Source organism: Pollicipes pollicipes, unplaced genomic scaffold (genome assembly GCF_011947565.3).
Source record: "Pollicipes pollicipes isolate AB1234 unplaced genomic scaffold, Ppol_2.1 Scaffold_6138;HRSCAF=7277_pilon_pilon_pilon, whole genome shotgun sequence".
NCBI classification, from domain to species: Eukaryota; Metazoa; Arthropoda; class Thecostraca; order Pollicipedomorpha; family Pollicipedidae; genus Pollicipes; species Pollicipes pollicipes.
Window position 1 is genome coordinate 23,232,847 of NW_023596818.1, and position 15,534 is coordinate 23,248,380.

A 15,534-nucleotide genomic window follows, 5' to 3' on the forward strand; every position below is an offset into this window, starting at 1 on the left:
CCACGTTTCCCCAGGCCCCACCGTAACACCCGCCTGCGTGCGTTGCTGTCTGCCCATCCCCACTCCTGGCCAACGCCCGATCTCGTCGGAGCGCGCTACGCATGCGAACCAAGCCAAGGCCGTGGCCAGCCCAGCAGTCAACAGAGATGGCACCACCATCGCCGTCGCCGGCAGGCGCCGACGCTGCCGCCGTCTGGCCGCCAAGGCCACCATACTTCTCCGTGGGCGCGGGGTGGGTCGGGGTGCAGTGAGAGGAAGCCCAGACCGTGGTTCGTGCAGCCCCTCATCTGCATCAACAGTCGTCGAGAGAGGGGGAGGAGGGGAGCGCGGAGCAGCCAACAGGGGCGGCCAGACCATCAGAAGTACCGAAGGTGAGCAGCGTAGGAAAGGAACAAAAGTAAGTGGTCAACCGGAATGGCCCCATTTTCAAGATACACACTTGGTCGCCAGCTGAATCAGAAAGCCAAAACGGCTAGTTAATCACTAGGAAGGCGCATACGCCACCAATGAGGCAAGTTCAAATCTAGTGTAGTCAACACCGACAGTACGTGAGGGCTAAAACATCCGATGGAAGGTGGAAGCGTATGAATGATCACCAACAAATTAAAACAACCAAAATCCCAACTTGCACTCCATAGCTAAGGACCTTTGGGCGTGCGTCCTGATGGGTCCGGAGGTCCGTCGGGGCCCAAAGGGTATACGTCTCCTGTGCCGCCCCTCTCCCATCTGGCTGGGCCACTGGGCGATACGCCCACGAGACTCAATGCTAGTCGGTGAGTCGCTCTTAGAGCAAAACTCCAAGGTGAATTGCGGCGTCTGCATCCTAAGGCATTCGCAAGTTGGCACCAGTTTGGCCTAGAATGTGGTTGTTTCCGCTGGCAGGTTAAATGTGCCAGATTCTAGTACAAGTTCTCTATTTCCTACTATATTTTGGTGGTTGGTTTTACTTATATGGTGATAACTGAGCTAATCTGGTGGGTAGTGTTCTTTCTGGACATCGTACGCTTGGTGACTTCAATAGGCATCACGGTGAAGGACATTCGGTGGTGAAACGGTGGTTGCAGTGGTGAAAGCGGCAATACTGATGACACCGATTCACTTGTGGTGAAATGTTGCCTTTGGTTGTGATTCATCAAAATAAGGCTGGTTGACACCAAAATAAGGCTGGTTGACACCAAAATTTCGCCATTCGATGCCACTTGGTCGATACGATTTCTTCCCTGAACGCCGTGAATGGGCTGGGTCTTAGATCAACCAAAATGCAAAAAAGAGGAAAACTCTGTTTGCAAACGAGCCCATGCTTCGAGCCCAACGTGGTGTCCTTGGTTCAGGTTAAAGGTCGTCAAAAGAGCGTAAGCCACCGGAAGTGGTTGCAGATAACCTCGTGCTCCATAAAATCTGCAAAGCAATTTTTTGCCTCAGAATACTTTTGGTGACCTTGGATCTGACCTAACGGTCACCATATTCTAGAAAGATTAACCACCATGGTTCATTAATAAGTGAGGGCTTCGTGCCGATTGGTCCCAGAGGCTCGGAGCATGGGGTTATCCGCAGCCAATTTTGGTGGTTGCGGGCGTTTTTGGTGACTTTGGATTTAATCCAAGATAATTACGCTCTTGAAAGGACATGGTGGCGACTTGGACGCTGCGATTGTCGAAGGTTTTTGTAGGGATCGGTCCCATAGTCTCGGAGCATGATTGTTGTCTACAAACTAAGTCCTGGTGGTTTCCAGCTTTTTTCGTGACCATTAACCGTCGACTAAGGTTGCATTAAGGTTGCAACCTTCAGGTAAAGATGGGTTTTTGTCGATGGCATACCGATTTGTGAAGACCTCGTGCCGGTTGGGAAAGGTTTCGTTCCGATTGGTCCTGTAAACTCGTAGCATTGAGTTGTCTGCAACCAATTTTGGTGGTGTTAGGCGTTTTTTATGACCTTTAACCTGATCCACGGTCGTCACCACCTTTGTGATTGTCACCACCGTCTGGCATTGATAGTTATCGACCATTTCCGTCGATTAATCATGGTTTCGTTTCGTGTTCGCTCGTAAGCATAACAGCGCTCAACAACTGGAGCCGACCCTGATGACTCAAAGGGCGTCCCTCAACCGAAGATGCGTCCCGAGGGCCCTGGAAATCGTAACGTCCTAAACAAATAAAAAGGGTGTCCCAAACATTGGGAGTGTGGAACCGAGGACTCAAAGACGGCCGCGGGCGCCCAAAAACGTCCCAGGACCGGAAATTGCCTCTCAAAGAGTTTATAACGCTCAAATAGCGCTGTTTTCTACCTTTTCCTGACGCTATTTTTACCAAACGAGTTATATCATTCGGTGACGTAAAAGTGAAGAAAAAAAGAACGTTGGCGGTGTTCGTATTTTTTTGTAACATTGGGCGCAGGTTTAAGTTCCTTTAAAAAATAAAATGCCTTCCTAAACATTGTTAGTATGTTCTTGACTGCTAGAATGTGGTGCCTCGAGCTATTATAAGTGGATGGACGAAGCTCCCCAGAAATTCTTGTGAGATCTGAAATTGTCCACGGGTTTAGGCGGTCCTGAGAATAGCATAGTGCTCCCATTCCCATAGAAGCGTCTCGCTGTAATAAAAGGGCGTCCCTTACGCCTGCAAATGTCCCGCAAACGATAAACGATAAACGATTAACGATAAACAAACGATAAACGTTTTGTTAAGTATAAAAGGGCTCTCCAAGTGCCCGCTCAGGGCTTTGACTGACTTTGGTAGTGTGAAGCGACTACCATGGTGTTTGAAATCTACCTCCAAAGTTAAATGTTGCTTGGAAGTTGGAGCTTTGCTGAAAATTAAAAGATGTTGGAGCAAAGTTGTTAGTTTGGAGCTACCTCCAAGATATTCAAGTTTCCAGAGTCACAAGACACAACATATGCAGTTTTTAAGACAAGGCATTACAGCTTTAAAGACGTCCATGCGGAATAAGTTCTGTATGGTACCTATATGGTCTGGTATGCAAAGCAAATCGAAAGCATCGAAGGAAAAACAGCCGTCGCTGGGGTCCATTTCAGCACCATTGCCAACTGCGGCATACCTTGATTCGCTCAGTTTGCAACGCTCAGTTCTATATTCTGGTAGTTCAGTGCTAGAGATTCTGCTCGGCCAGTTTCACGAGTATCGCCGAGTATCACGTGCACCGTGAATCACGTGCTCAAAATGGCGCCTTCAGGCGGTTGCTCACACGGCCAGAGGCTTGGTCTGAAAACATTCCAAGTTATGTAGTGTATAATCTCATTTGCACCTGTTTAATATTCAAGCCAGGAATGGTGACGAAGTCAGGCTTGTGACTTCGAAACCGAACTCGAAGCCAAACATGACGCAGGCTTGGAGGCGAAGCCGGTGGCTCTTGAGTTTGCCTCTGTGAAGCTGAAGCGGACACCAGTGGTTTCTTATGCCTTAAAAATTAAGCCGAATTTGAAACCATTGGCTTGCAACCTTTTGTCCGCGGTGACGAAGGCTGAGTAAGTGACATTATAATTAGGAAACGCAGCGCCAAAATCGTATCATCAATTAAGATCACGAGCCCGAAATCGATGCCGATGGTGCAGCGTTGTTTTGCAAATCCGGAGCCAGTTTCACCGTCTGCTAAAAGTGCACGGAAACGCAAAATACCATCAAAATTCCGTGAAGTGATTAAGGCGGGTTGTGAACAATATGGGTGGGAATGTTTTCAGAATGTCGAGCCTCGTCATGTGTCAATATGTATACGACGTTTTGGACAGCTGAGTCTCGGGCTCACGCCAGGTGTGAGTTGGTTTGGAGAGTAGCTTGCTGGTTTTTGCGCCAAGCCATATCTGCGTCGCAGCATCGAACAGACATGTGGGGGTAAAAGGACGAGTAAGACTTTTTGTAAAGTAAATTTGCAACCACAGCAAAAATCACCGTGAAAAAGTCCAGGTCATCGATTAAGGATGACACCAGGCCAAACACCGGAGTCATGATTCAGAAGTCGTGTTCGACGCCGAAGTCAAGCAGACGTCAGTTTTTAAACATGGCGCAAAGTTTAAGTCGAAGTCAACCATTTCAGATGACACGAAGAGGAAGCCAGCCGGTGATGAAATGGTTTAAGCCCACAGCCAAATCCTTGATCGTCGGAGAAAAACTGCATTTTCGCGAAACCGAAGCCGGCGCTGAGGGTTGTCCCCATGCCAGAGCCGTGTGCGTATTTCTTGAAGTTAGTGCGCGTAACTGAACGAAAGCAACAAGACAAGCCCCTTCGTTAGTTGTTTAAGCTATTGATATTTTCCTCAGGGCTGAATAAGCTAAACTGTAAGTGGCTGTTTCCTTACTGCACTTGTATTCTAACTGTCGACCATAGGCACCAAAGTAAAGCCGATAAAGGTGCTGGGTGTTCTGATGCCATGTCAGTATTGCTAGGACTGACCGCGTGAGCCCACACTGTACGCTGATCACGTGATCATGCGACACTGCGATCCTTCAATCTCTTTGGTTTCGTTTTGATGAAGTTGTTTTATTGCTTTGGTATGAATCACCTAGGCGGTCGTGTTTTTGTTTGAATGTCTTCAGCGGTTTCATAAGCCAAAATTTGAGCATAAACAACTTGAGACTTGAATTTTTGTGTGCACGGCTGGCAGCCCCTGTACTGATCATGATGCCCCGTCCGAAGGCGGTATTCCACCGATCGGAGTTTCTGCATCCGACCCTGTAGTCATGATCAGCAACCACTTAGTTATGGCCAGCATTTTTTTTTTCACTAGTGTCGCAAAGTAGTGCTTCCGAATGCATTTTGAAACCAGTTCGTGGTATTCTAAAGGTTAGGCTTGAGCTCATATTTCAGGTACACAACTCCGAGGTTCGTCGCTGGAGTGCATTGGGAGTTACAGCAGCTATTCAACCATTACGTCAAGAGCTCGTGTGCCCATGCGTGACCTATGCTCCGTGGCTTCCAAAAGCCTTTTCAGCTGGAATAATATCGTTCAAAGGCTACACTGATGCGTACATGTCACCTATGCAATTTTAGGCCTCATTTTTTGAACGTACCACCATTTTTAGCAACACCTACTTTAGCGAATCAATACTTTTGGGAGGAGTTGGTGGTGCTGTAAATGTTAATTAATTTCGATTAGCATCGTATATTACATCAATCCTCTTGTCAAGGCTCTGGCTGCACCCAGCATATCTGCATGCACGCGTGGCATCCAAGACGACTTCAAGCGTTGTACGTAGTCCGGCTGTGCTCTCAACCTGAGCAACTACGCCAGACCCCTGTCCGCCGGTCGACGAGCTTGCTGAGTCTGCGGTAGGCAAGCGTGTCGGTATGCGCGTTTCCAGACGGGGTTTGCCCTGAAGTGCCGGTATCCGCCCCTAACGCTCTGTAGCACACTGACCCACCGTAGTTTTGTAGCATTATATTGGCGTATGTGTTGGTGACTGTGGCCAGTGCCGAAACGCTGTGACCTGGACAACTTACATCAAGCCTGCTTGCTTGCTCGGATCAAGAACTTGCTCGCTATGCTTATATCAAGCGTTCTTGCCCGCATACTTTCGTAGCTCTGATATTTCTTAGCAGCCTGCTAGCAGCCGAGACACTCCCTCAGGGACTGCTGCGGCTTACAATATTCAGGTCCTGATTTGGGTGTTACAGTGAAGATATACGCGCCGCTTTAATTTGGGATGGACACTCCTGGTCACCTGCTCATGAGTGATGACACTCCTGGCCACCTGCTCATGAGTGATGACACTCCTGGTCACCTGCTCATGGGTGACGGGAAAGAAAAAAACCGTAATGCTTCCTCGGTTTGCAGCAACGGTTCTAGACTGCTCACATCCACACGGAATGCATGCGACGTAAATTATAAATCCCCTAACCTTGGCTTGGTCGCTAACATATCGAGCAGGATCGAGGAACTGAAGATTGCAATATACCATGATTGAAGTGACTTATCTCACGCCAGGTGTTTATTTGTCACTGTCAACGGCCAGACCAGCGCTCTGTAGGGCACACGCGAAAGACACGGGTACGGAGTATTCTTTGGCGCGTACAGGCATATCACCAACATGCCATGTGGCGTGTATTGGTCGGGTCTGTAGTCAGTGAACTGTGAACAGTCAGTGAAGTGAACAGCAGTGAACAGTCACCCAAAAAGGTGATGCGTGTGAAAAGTGCAAGTAGGTCACGACAAACTCGTACGTAGGGTTGCTTTGCATACTTTCGGAGTGCTTGTGCTCCCGCGGCAATATCAGGTCCGAGATAACCTGCGGTGACGCATGAGTAGAACGAGCCTGTAGTATCCAAAGGGTCCACCAATATGCTCTGGGAAGTGTCACTTGTCTCACGTTTGCCTCCCACATGCGAGGCAGGTCACTGCATCTGTCATTGTACGTTTGGCTATACCTTTCTACCTTTGATGTTCTAGGCGGAAAACATGGGACTCCGACGGCTGTCGTCCTGCTGCTGCTGCGATCTGCAGACGGGCGTCGTCTCCATCGGCATCACGTTCATCATCCTGAACGGTCTGGGAGTGCTGTTCCTAGCACTAATCTTGAGCAGCGAGAATGTCATCCGCTCAGAGATCGCCAACGACCCATCGCTGTTCGAGAGTGGCAAGCCCAACGAGGAGCAGATTGAAGTCATTTTGGCTCGTGTCAAGCTGCTATTCGGCACATTGCTGGCCATGGCGGCTGCGAGCCTGCCGTTCGACGCGCTGCTGCTGGTGGCGGTGTGGAAGCGGCGGCACCTCTGGATGCTGCCCTGGCTTGTCTGGTACTCGCTGATCACGCTGCTGAGTGCCGCCTGGAGCCTTTACTTGGTGGGGATCTTTGTGAGCACGGGCGATTATTCTGCCGAGGCGTGGGTGTACATCGTGGGCCAGCTGGCCGCCGCCATTGTTTTCTGCTACCTCATCGCCGTGGTGATCAGCTACTACCTCCACGTACGCGATCAGCGAAATGGCGGTCGTGATTTTTCCATGCAGCCGCTGCAGACCGCGTAGTGGTGAGGACGCTCGTCCGGCTGTTGCCCGAGGAACGTGAGGAGTCGAGGACGATGGCTGGGTTTCAAGTGTGTTGTGCTTTTGAGGATGCGACCGCTCACTGACCGCCGGCGATGTCAGTCTTCAGGGGGGCGGCGTGAGACAGCAAGCGCGGAGCCAGCTGGATAATTGTCGATGGGCGAGTCTATGTCATTTGCGTATGACGCTGTGGAACTTAGTTCAGGCGTTGGAGGCATGCCAATGCTACCTGGTGCATGTTCTTTTCCTCCACCAGCAGCGGAACTGGAATCATATTTATCTGATTGCGCGGGAATTCACTGCTATCACTGCGCCTCTGTGTAACCACTTCTGACGTCGCTCCGACGTCACGTCTGACGTCACATCACCCGCCGTCCGAACCCACGTCTTTCTGCACGCACCCTCTGTTGCCTGTCGGGGTGTGACTCATCCGCCACGGGCCGCTTACACCACGTTTACCGCTCGAATCGCGACCGGTGTGCGCCGCAGTGACGTCACCGCGTCACGTGACGATAATATGACGTCACCGGTGTGCGCCGGAGCGTGCCCTGGCGTCTGTCGTACGGGAGGGAATAGAGGGGGTGTCGGCCAGGGGACCTGTGCGGCATGCGCTGGAGGGTTTTGACCTCTTGGGATGCAGATGGTCTCAGATCCAGAGTCACGTTTCCCAGCGCGCAGCCGGTGCGTGACATGCAGGGCCACCAGCCTGTCAGACATGCCCCGTCACGACACATGTTTGCGGTAACAACGCGACGAGTGAGAGCGAACTCTAGTCACGAAACGGCGCATTAGCGGCAATCACGCCCTTTTTAAGTGTGTTAGAGATACTCTTCTTTGTCGCCAGGCATCGGGTGACTGGGATAGTAAAACCTTCGTCATGATGGTGAATAAAGCTATAAAACTATGGCCATGACTGTGTTGCTGCGTACCTGCCAAACAACTTGCGTTATTGACTGATGTCCGCGCTTTGGCGGAAAATAACCTGCGTCCCGGCCGGGGTCTAGGACAAGCGTGCTCGACCGGGAGGAAGTCACTTCCCCGCTTTTTTTTTGTTTTTTATTTAATGTTTTTCATTTAAATTTAATCCACACCGACCGGCGATCTTCAGCTTTCAGATGTCGGACAACAAAACAAAGATACGGTTATGAAGTTTTCGTCACATGATAAAGGATGCAGATCTATTTTTGACCTTGGGTCAAATATGAGGTCACCCGAGGTCACCAAAAAAGGTCGTTCCGATATGTGCAAGTTAAACGTGGGTTAATACGCCAAGACTGATATTAAGGTCACAGAAGTAAGAATGTGTGAGTCCATTCCGACTTATTTTGTTCCCCACGATTGGTTGACGTCGGGCCAGATAAGAAAAATTGGCTACCAGTAGCCCACGAGAACGGTACTTTGTTCCTTTCTTTCACCATATGCTTTTGACTGAGCTTTTTATTGGGGAGATGTGGAAAAGGTATACCAGACACCAAAGCACCATTTTAGGCTGAACTAGAGGTCAGCTGAGGCCAACTTTGATTAAATAAATTAGCTATCCAAATAGAAAATTTTAAGTGCTGACCGGATCTAAGTAACCAGTGCATTGTGTCTCTGTGTGTTGCACATCTACAAGTACTTAAAATCGCGTAGCTCTTGCAAACACTTTGCCTCGTCCCTTCGATGCTTGGCAATACATTTGCAATAAACCGAAAACAGGCGCGTTGGTACATGAAATCATGCGTCATCAGGCTCACAAACTAGATGCAGAGGTAGTTGAACGCATCGCACTCGTTCATCTAGCCTCCCCGATACCGAAAACAAAGGGCATTGACCTTGGATGACCTAATATGACCTTGCAAGCACTTACGTGACCTGTTGCGATCTCGTTATGCATTAAAATGATATCTTAGCATGCTTTTAGTGAAATCTTTGAATCCTGCGCCCAGAATATCTATAAAATATGTGTATTTTGATCTCAGTTTGTATTTCGAAGAAGATATCCTAGAGCAATAGGGGTTGGCTATGACCTAGGACAATTTCATGTGCTCTGTGGTCATATCATGGCTGCATATGTCAGTAAGTACACTTTTCCTCATACACGAACTCAGTGATGCCTACGCAAAATTAAATCGGGCGCAAAACATACGGCCTTTATTTTTAAACTTAGAGCTTGACCTCTTTGACTTGGCCCAGGACACTGATATTGACAGATCAAAACTTCAAATTTTATCAAGGGACGCCAAATCGATAGAATAACGGGCACCGAAAATTTGGTGTTATTGGAAGCATTTGTTACTGAGATGTGCTCGAAAAGCGTAGGGCAGGATGTTAACTTTCCTCGGCCGGGCGCGGGTTAAGGTTGTTGACCAGACAATGGTCGCATCTGCGTACTTCTGGGTGTCTTTTGTATTTTGTCCCATAGTCCATGTAGTACTAAAAGGTCCCATGGTTTTCTATGCGAATAGGAGCGTAAGCCATCACCCTGTGACAGGATCATTTGGCGTCATGTGAGTTTGAGTTGTTGATGCCGCACGAAATCAAAGTGCTGCCCTCCAGCCTGGATGGGGAAATAGGGAAAGAGGCTGGTCACACACACAATTGGACCAGTGCTCTCTTGGCGTTGCTCAAGAAAATGATAAGTATGGATCCATGCATGGCAGGACGTGATCTGTTGTTGATATTGAAAGATAAGTGTTTAAAGCACGCTGTACCTCTCCGCTTGCAAAAATCGCTGTTTTCACACAACAGTCACCGCAATTTTGGCAGCCTCTGTTGAAATAAACACGTTCATGGTGATGTCATTGGGCGCTAGACCATTCTGATTGACGTTTTTTACAGTTTGAAAACAAGAACAGCTCTGGGTGGTCGTCGGCCGTTTGTTGTGAACGCTTTTAAGTATAAGCACCAAGGCTGGAAGTTTAAACAGGTATGAACGCTCCACGTGCGGAGAATATCATTTTCAGCCGGCCCATTTGTTGTTTGACCTTGTGAGTTGGTCACGTAAGACGAAGATTTTTTCCCATACTTTGCTCAAGGATGTTCAGGCACCCGGCCGCACCGCCATCTGTTGAGCGGAATATTAACCCGTGCGCTAGACACGGCTTCTCGGCTTCTGGAGCCTTCAAGGAGCTTCAAACGTTCCGAAGTGGAACTCCAACGGATGAATGTCGCGCAACAGCTTGGAATAGGGAATGGGGAAGGGGGCGTGCCCACAAATATTACGGAATCTGCTTTGATCACCCTATCTTCTCCTTGCGGTTCCGTAAGACCCGGTGAGCGGTATTTGATCCCGACCAAAAACTCTACAATATTCAATAAACAGGCTTATCAGTTATCTAGAAGCATTCATGCATCCCAGCATTGTGTGCGCCGTGGAGGTAAAGTTTCACAAGTGGACAGGCATGTAACGTCATTGGGGACCTGCCTTCGCATTTAATACAGGGGTGAGGGAACAAAAGCCTGTCCTGATTTTATACGTGCATGACGGAACCTAATAGCACGTAAGCACGTGCTTTTTCCATTTCACTCGATAGCACGTATTGCGAGTTTCAGCTAATGTCCTCAAGGGTGCCACTTTTTATAAACAATTGAGGGGACCGGAAGTTAACGGACCTAACCCCGTAAAACGAAAATGCACGTTTTTAGTCCACATAATTTTGATCAAGTGCCATTTACGTTTTAAGTTGTATTCCACTTATCAAACCAAACTTCATTTGAGCAGTGTTTTATCCATGCAGCTCAGCTTAATGTATCTCAAAGTAGCCATGCGGGGATGTATCCAGGAGGGGGGCCGGGGCATGAAAAATGTAAGGACGTCCCAAATCTCTTTACTGGAAGACCCCCTCCCACGAGGGACCTCAAGCTCAAAGTTATGCCTCGAGGGCAAGAAGAACCGTAACGCCCTAAACAATAGCAGGATGTTACAAACACCGGGGATGGGGCGCGGAGGCGCTGCAAGACCGCCGCATACGTCCAAAACATGTCTCAGGACCAGGTCTTAGAAACTTTATAGAGAAAGGACGCGTATAAATCGGAAGAGTGCATCTACTTAGAACAGCTCCTCGACATAAATTTGCAATTTAAATTAATTTTAATGTAGATCGTGTGTATGTGTAGATCCAAATTTAATTTGGGTCTACACATATCCCCGATCCTGTGCAAATCGACTCAGATCAGAATTGATTCACACAGTTGGTTCACAGTTGATTAGGTTAGGGTAGGTTAGGTTGGCGCAGTATTGTATACATTCACCTGTGAACAGATTTACACTGGCCTGGTTCCGCGAGCACATCAAATCAGATCTGAAAGGAATTATCATGTACGCAAAAGAGCCTTTCCGTATGTGTATCCACTACGGGATTATTTAAAGACGGGCTGCCTGTGCTGATCAACTCATTGCGTGATAAACACGGGAGCGCCATTCCGTGTGATGCCACTCGATTTGCGAGTGGATTTGAGCGGAGGAGGTGTGTTGTGTAGATGCTCTCACGACTTTATTTATCTGGAAGAGGTCTCATGTCTAAACTGTGACGTGATACATACCTCTGTTAATTGCATCGTGATGTGATCTACACAGCAGGCAGAGCTTATGCAACAGCGCTAGTAAAGAAGCCGTGTAAAGTCGGGCCCTGGCTCGACCTCCAGCGACAGCCAGCTGCTTTCCACAGGTATTGCTTTCTCACAGCGTTTCCCCGGGTTGGCCACAGCCCGACACAGTATATACACGGCGTGGTAAAGAGCTATGGGCTGACTGACCCAAACTAATTTATCCTGGCCTGAACTAATTAACGAAACTGGACTGAACCTAAGCTAACCTAGCTTTCATCATCTCATCTCATCTGATCTAATTTAGTCGAACCTAGCCTAATCCAACTCGAAACGATTAACGCATGCCAGCGTTACATAGCGGATAAAAACGGAGGTCGATAAACAGGCGCAAAAGTGATGCAACAAGTGTGGATCGATCCACACCGAGGTGAGTTTTTGTATAAACCGACATCAACTTATATTTGACGCGGTCTTCAGAAGGAAGCCATTTTCAGTGAATCGGCTCATGAGTCGATATACACGTCCACAGAAACTATACCACAGGGCCAGAGACGATTCCAGAAAAAAACAAACGGAAAAACAAACGGAAATTTACCAAAACGGAGATTGCGCCCGCCAAAAGCGGCCTGCCATGTGACGGCCGCGGCAGTGGGCGACGCTCCATCACATGTCTCTCCTCCTTTTCTCTGAAAGCCTGGATACGTCCATGACGCATGTGCATACACGATATATGGACACGCTGCTTCATTTACAGCGCACAACAGCATGGTGGCTGACACTAATATTGATTGCTCATTTAGTCCCCTCTTTTCAGCAACGCAACGGAATCTGCCTTCGCTAAAGTTTTGGCCTACTTTTTTACCAAGCATAGCGCCGTTGCATTTCCTCCTGAATGTATCCACGAACTTTAAAGTTGAAGAGAAACTGGCCATAACAGACAAATCACAAAATTGTAATTTGTCGATCTGCGCTGGTTGCATCCAAAATAATTGATAATCTTTGTAAAATGAAAGATATCTTCAATCTTGGCGAGCTACGTCCCCGCCCCCCCCCCCCCCCCCCCCCCCCCCCCCCCTGTAACAAAATCATTAAGGCTAATTTTGTTGCTGAAATTTCTGCCAAACTAAAAGAAAGCGGGCGTGTGATTGAACGAGTTTGCTCGGCATCGGCGTGTCTGTTGTGTCTGCTGTGTGGCCAGTGTGTCTGTTGCTTAGGCCAAAAGGCGGCGAGTTTTTGCGCGGAATTTTCACCCGATGCGGTTCCGACGGCGACGATTTCCAGGAACACTTGACGACGTTGTTCATCTTTCCAGCTCGTGTGCCCGTGACATGTGTCATGTGGCATCTCAAACTTTAAACATCCCATTTTTCGTTCATTGCCCTAAGGCGAGTGGGGAGCGAAATCAATTCCCAAAATTTCCATGTGCGTAATAAGGGCGACGCAAATTTGCCACCGATCGGAGGGGGGGGGGGGGGGGCTGGGCTTGCTTGCACTCCTACAACCACGTCTCGACAACGACAGGAAATGCATACGCTTCGATAATGAAATGAACGAAAAATGGGATTTTTGCAAGTTTGAGATGCCACATTACACATATAGCGTGCACCCGAGCTGAAAAGATTACATTAGCCTCCTTTGATGGTTTTACGTTTCAGCTCACAGCTTGAAATACAGTACAGGTGGAGGCATGCATTTTGTTTTACCACGTTCATAGATCTACCTCCTTTAATTTTACTTGACATCACGAATGTCTACGATGCACGGTGGCGTTGTAAATTTTTCGAGTGCTAGGATCTCTAGAAACGCTGTCGAGTGCAGGGCGCTACTGTCTCAACTGTGATCGCTCTACGGCTAAAAAGATGTTTGTTTATTCGTTCTCTCCGATATTCAGCCCTTTATTTGCCGTTTTTACCTAATGCAAAATATAAATCACGTTTAGGTAAAGGGCTGCATGATGACCTTTTACCCATGTTGGAAATGCCAATACCGCCGGATCTCATGGCTTCCAACGACAGTTCGTAAAGGGAATCACGTCCGTCTAATTGGCACCACATTCCCATTCAGATTCAGGTCCATATTCGGGATTCAGCGGAATTCTCAAATTGCCCTGAAACTTTGCACACAGATGCAGTTTAACCTCCTGAACACGATGAGCACAAAATCTCGGACCGGTACGCCCTATTACCAGAGATATATCAATATCAAAGATCACAATAAAAAAGGCGGACTCCTTCAATTCTTTCTAAACTCCGCATGCTAGTAGATATTGACCTTCTGATTACGATAAATACCAAATATTGGACCGGTGCGCTGTTTCAAAAAAGTTATAGCTGTTATAATGTCAAGGTCGCGAATGCAGCACGCATTGCATTTTATCATGCTTAACTCAGTTTCATATTCAAAATTCAGTGAACTCCTCAAATTGGCCTGAAACCTTGCACACAGATGCAGCTGGATCTCCTGACCACAGTGAGCAAAAAATATCGGACCGGTACACCCTATTACCGGAGACATCACAATATGAAAGATCACAATAAAAAATGCGGACTCCTTCAATCTTTTCCGAAATCCGTGTGTTGCTACATATTAGCCCTCTGATTACGACAAACACAAAGTTTTGGACCGGTACGCTGTATCAAAAAATTGATAGTTTTTCAGATGCCGAAGCTGCTTAGGTATGACGTATATGAGGCATGGATCACATTTTCTTTATCCTTGACTCAATCTTTGATATTGATATATCTCCGGTAATAGGGCGTACCGGTCCGATATTTTGTGCTCATTGTGTTCAGGAGGTTAAACTGCAGCTGTGTGCAAAGTTTCAGGACAATTTGAGGAGTCCGCTGAATCCCGAATATGGACCTGAATCTGAATGTGAATGTGGTGCCAACATGACGGACGTAAGGGGATCGCATGGTATCAAGTGTGCATAGCAAATGCCACGTCGCACACGCCCACGGGCTGACATGATCGGTTTGGCGGTTCTTTTTTTGGCGCGTATTGTGCCACATCTTGGCATTCAGTGCAAGTAGAGACGTGACTCTTACTTGAAAGTATCGACTAATATACCTTTCACAGTTTCAGTAAACAACACCAGTTTATAAGACACACGGTCACTCTGTAAGTCGTCGAAAAAGTAGGGAATGTCGGCATTTTGGAAAGCGCTGACGATCGTAGACAGAACACGGGCGAAGGAAGTTTGCTCCCGATTGGCGGCCAGCCGGCGAGACGCGCCATCCCGTACACATGACCCATCAACGACGGGTCGGCCAGCCGGCGAGACGCGCTGCCCCGTACACATGACCCAACAGCGACGGGTCGGCCAGCCGGCGAGACGCGCCATCCCGTACACATGACCCATCAACGACGGGTCGGCCAGCCGGCGAGACGCGCCATCCCGTACACATGACCCGACAACGACGGGTCGGCCAGCCGGCGAGACGCGCTGCCCCGTACACATGACCCATCAACGACGGGTCGGCCAGCCGGCAAGACGCGCTGCCCCGTACACATGACCCAACAACGACGGGTCGGCCAGCCGGCGAGACGCGCCATCCCGTACACATGACCCATCAACGAGTCGGGCTGTACTGCAAGAATTTCGACATATTAGTGCTGCGTGAAATTTATGCTCTGAAGACTAATACCCGTGATTACTCCTACCACAAGTAACTTGTAGGTTTTTTAGGCAAAGACGACATTGGTACTAATGTAAATGCTCGCACATGACATTAGTTCCACGCGGCAAAATGTCTCCTTCAGAAACTCAAACCCTTTAATGATTGCAGTTGTATGCGGTTCTCAGTTAATATTGATGACCATATAAGTGCATAAAAATGCATGCAGGTCTCGTTAATATTGCTCGCTTACGCTGATGTACAATAAAACACTTTTTATTTTCGGGATATACGAGAGCTTGGATGACTAGCGTCATACAAGCCTTCGGCTTCTCGGAAGATATGTTTTGAAGGTTTTATCATGAGGACCTCCTTTTCCCCGTCGAACGATGGCCA

At 48.3% G+C, this 15,534-nt stretch overlaps 1 protein-coding gene across 1 annotated transcript; it reads left to right on the forward strand.

The window, feature by feature from the left end:
- The first annotated feature begins 236 nt into the window (after nucleotides 1–236).
- Nucleotides 237–7,897, forward strand: LOC119106439 (uncharacterized). The gene is made up of 2 exons (XM_037230086.1): nucleotides 237–371; nucleotides 6,398–7,897. Exon 2 carries the CDS (start codon nucleotides 6,407–6,409, stop codon nucleotides 6,971–6,973), a length of 567 nt encoding a protein of 188 aa, XP_037085981.1. The 5' UTR covers nucleotides 237–371; nucleotides 6,398–6,406; the 3' UTR covers nucleotides 6,974–7,897.
- The last annotated feature ends 7,637 nt before the right edge of the window (nucleotides 7,898–15,534 follow it).

What these genes read in the sequence shown, in the direction of transcription:
- LOC119106439 (XM_037230086.1), top strand. Translation starts at nt 6,407, where the DNA reads ATGGGACTCCGACGGCTGTCGTCCTGCTGCTGCTGCGATCTGCAGACG.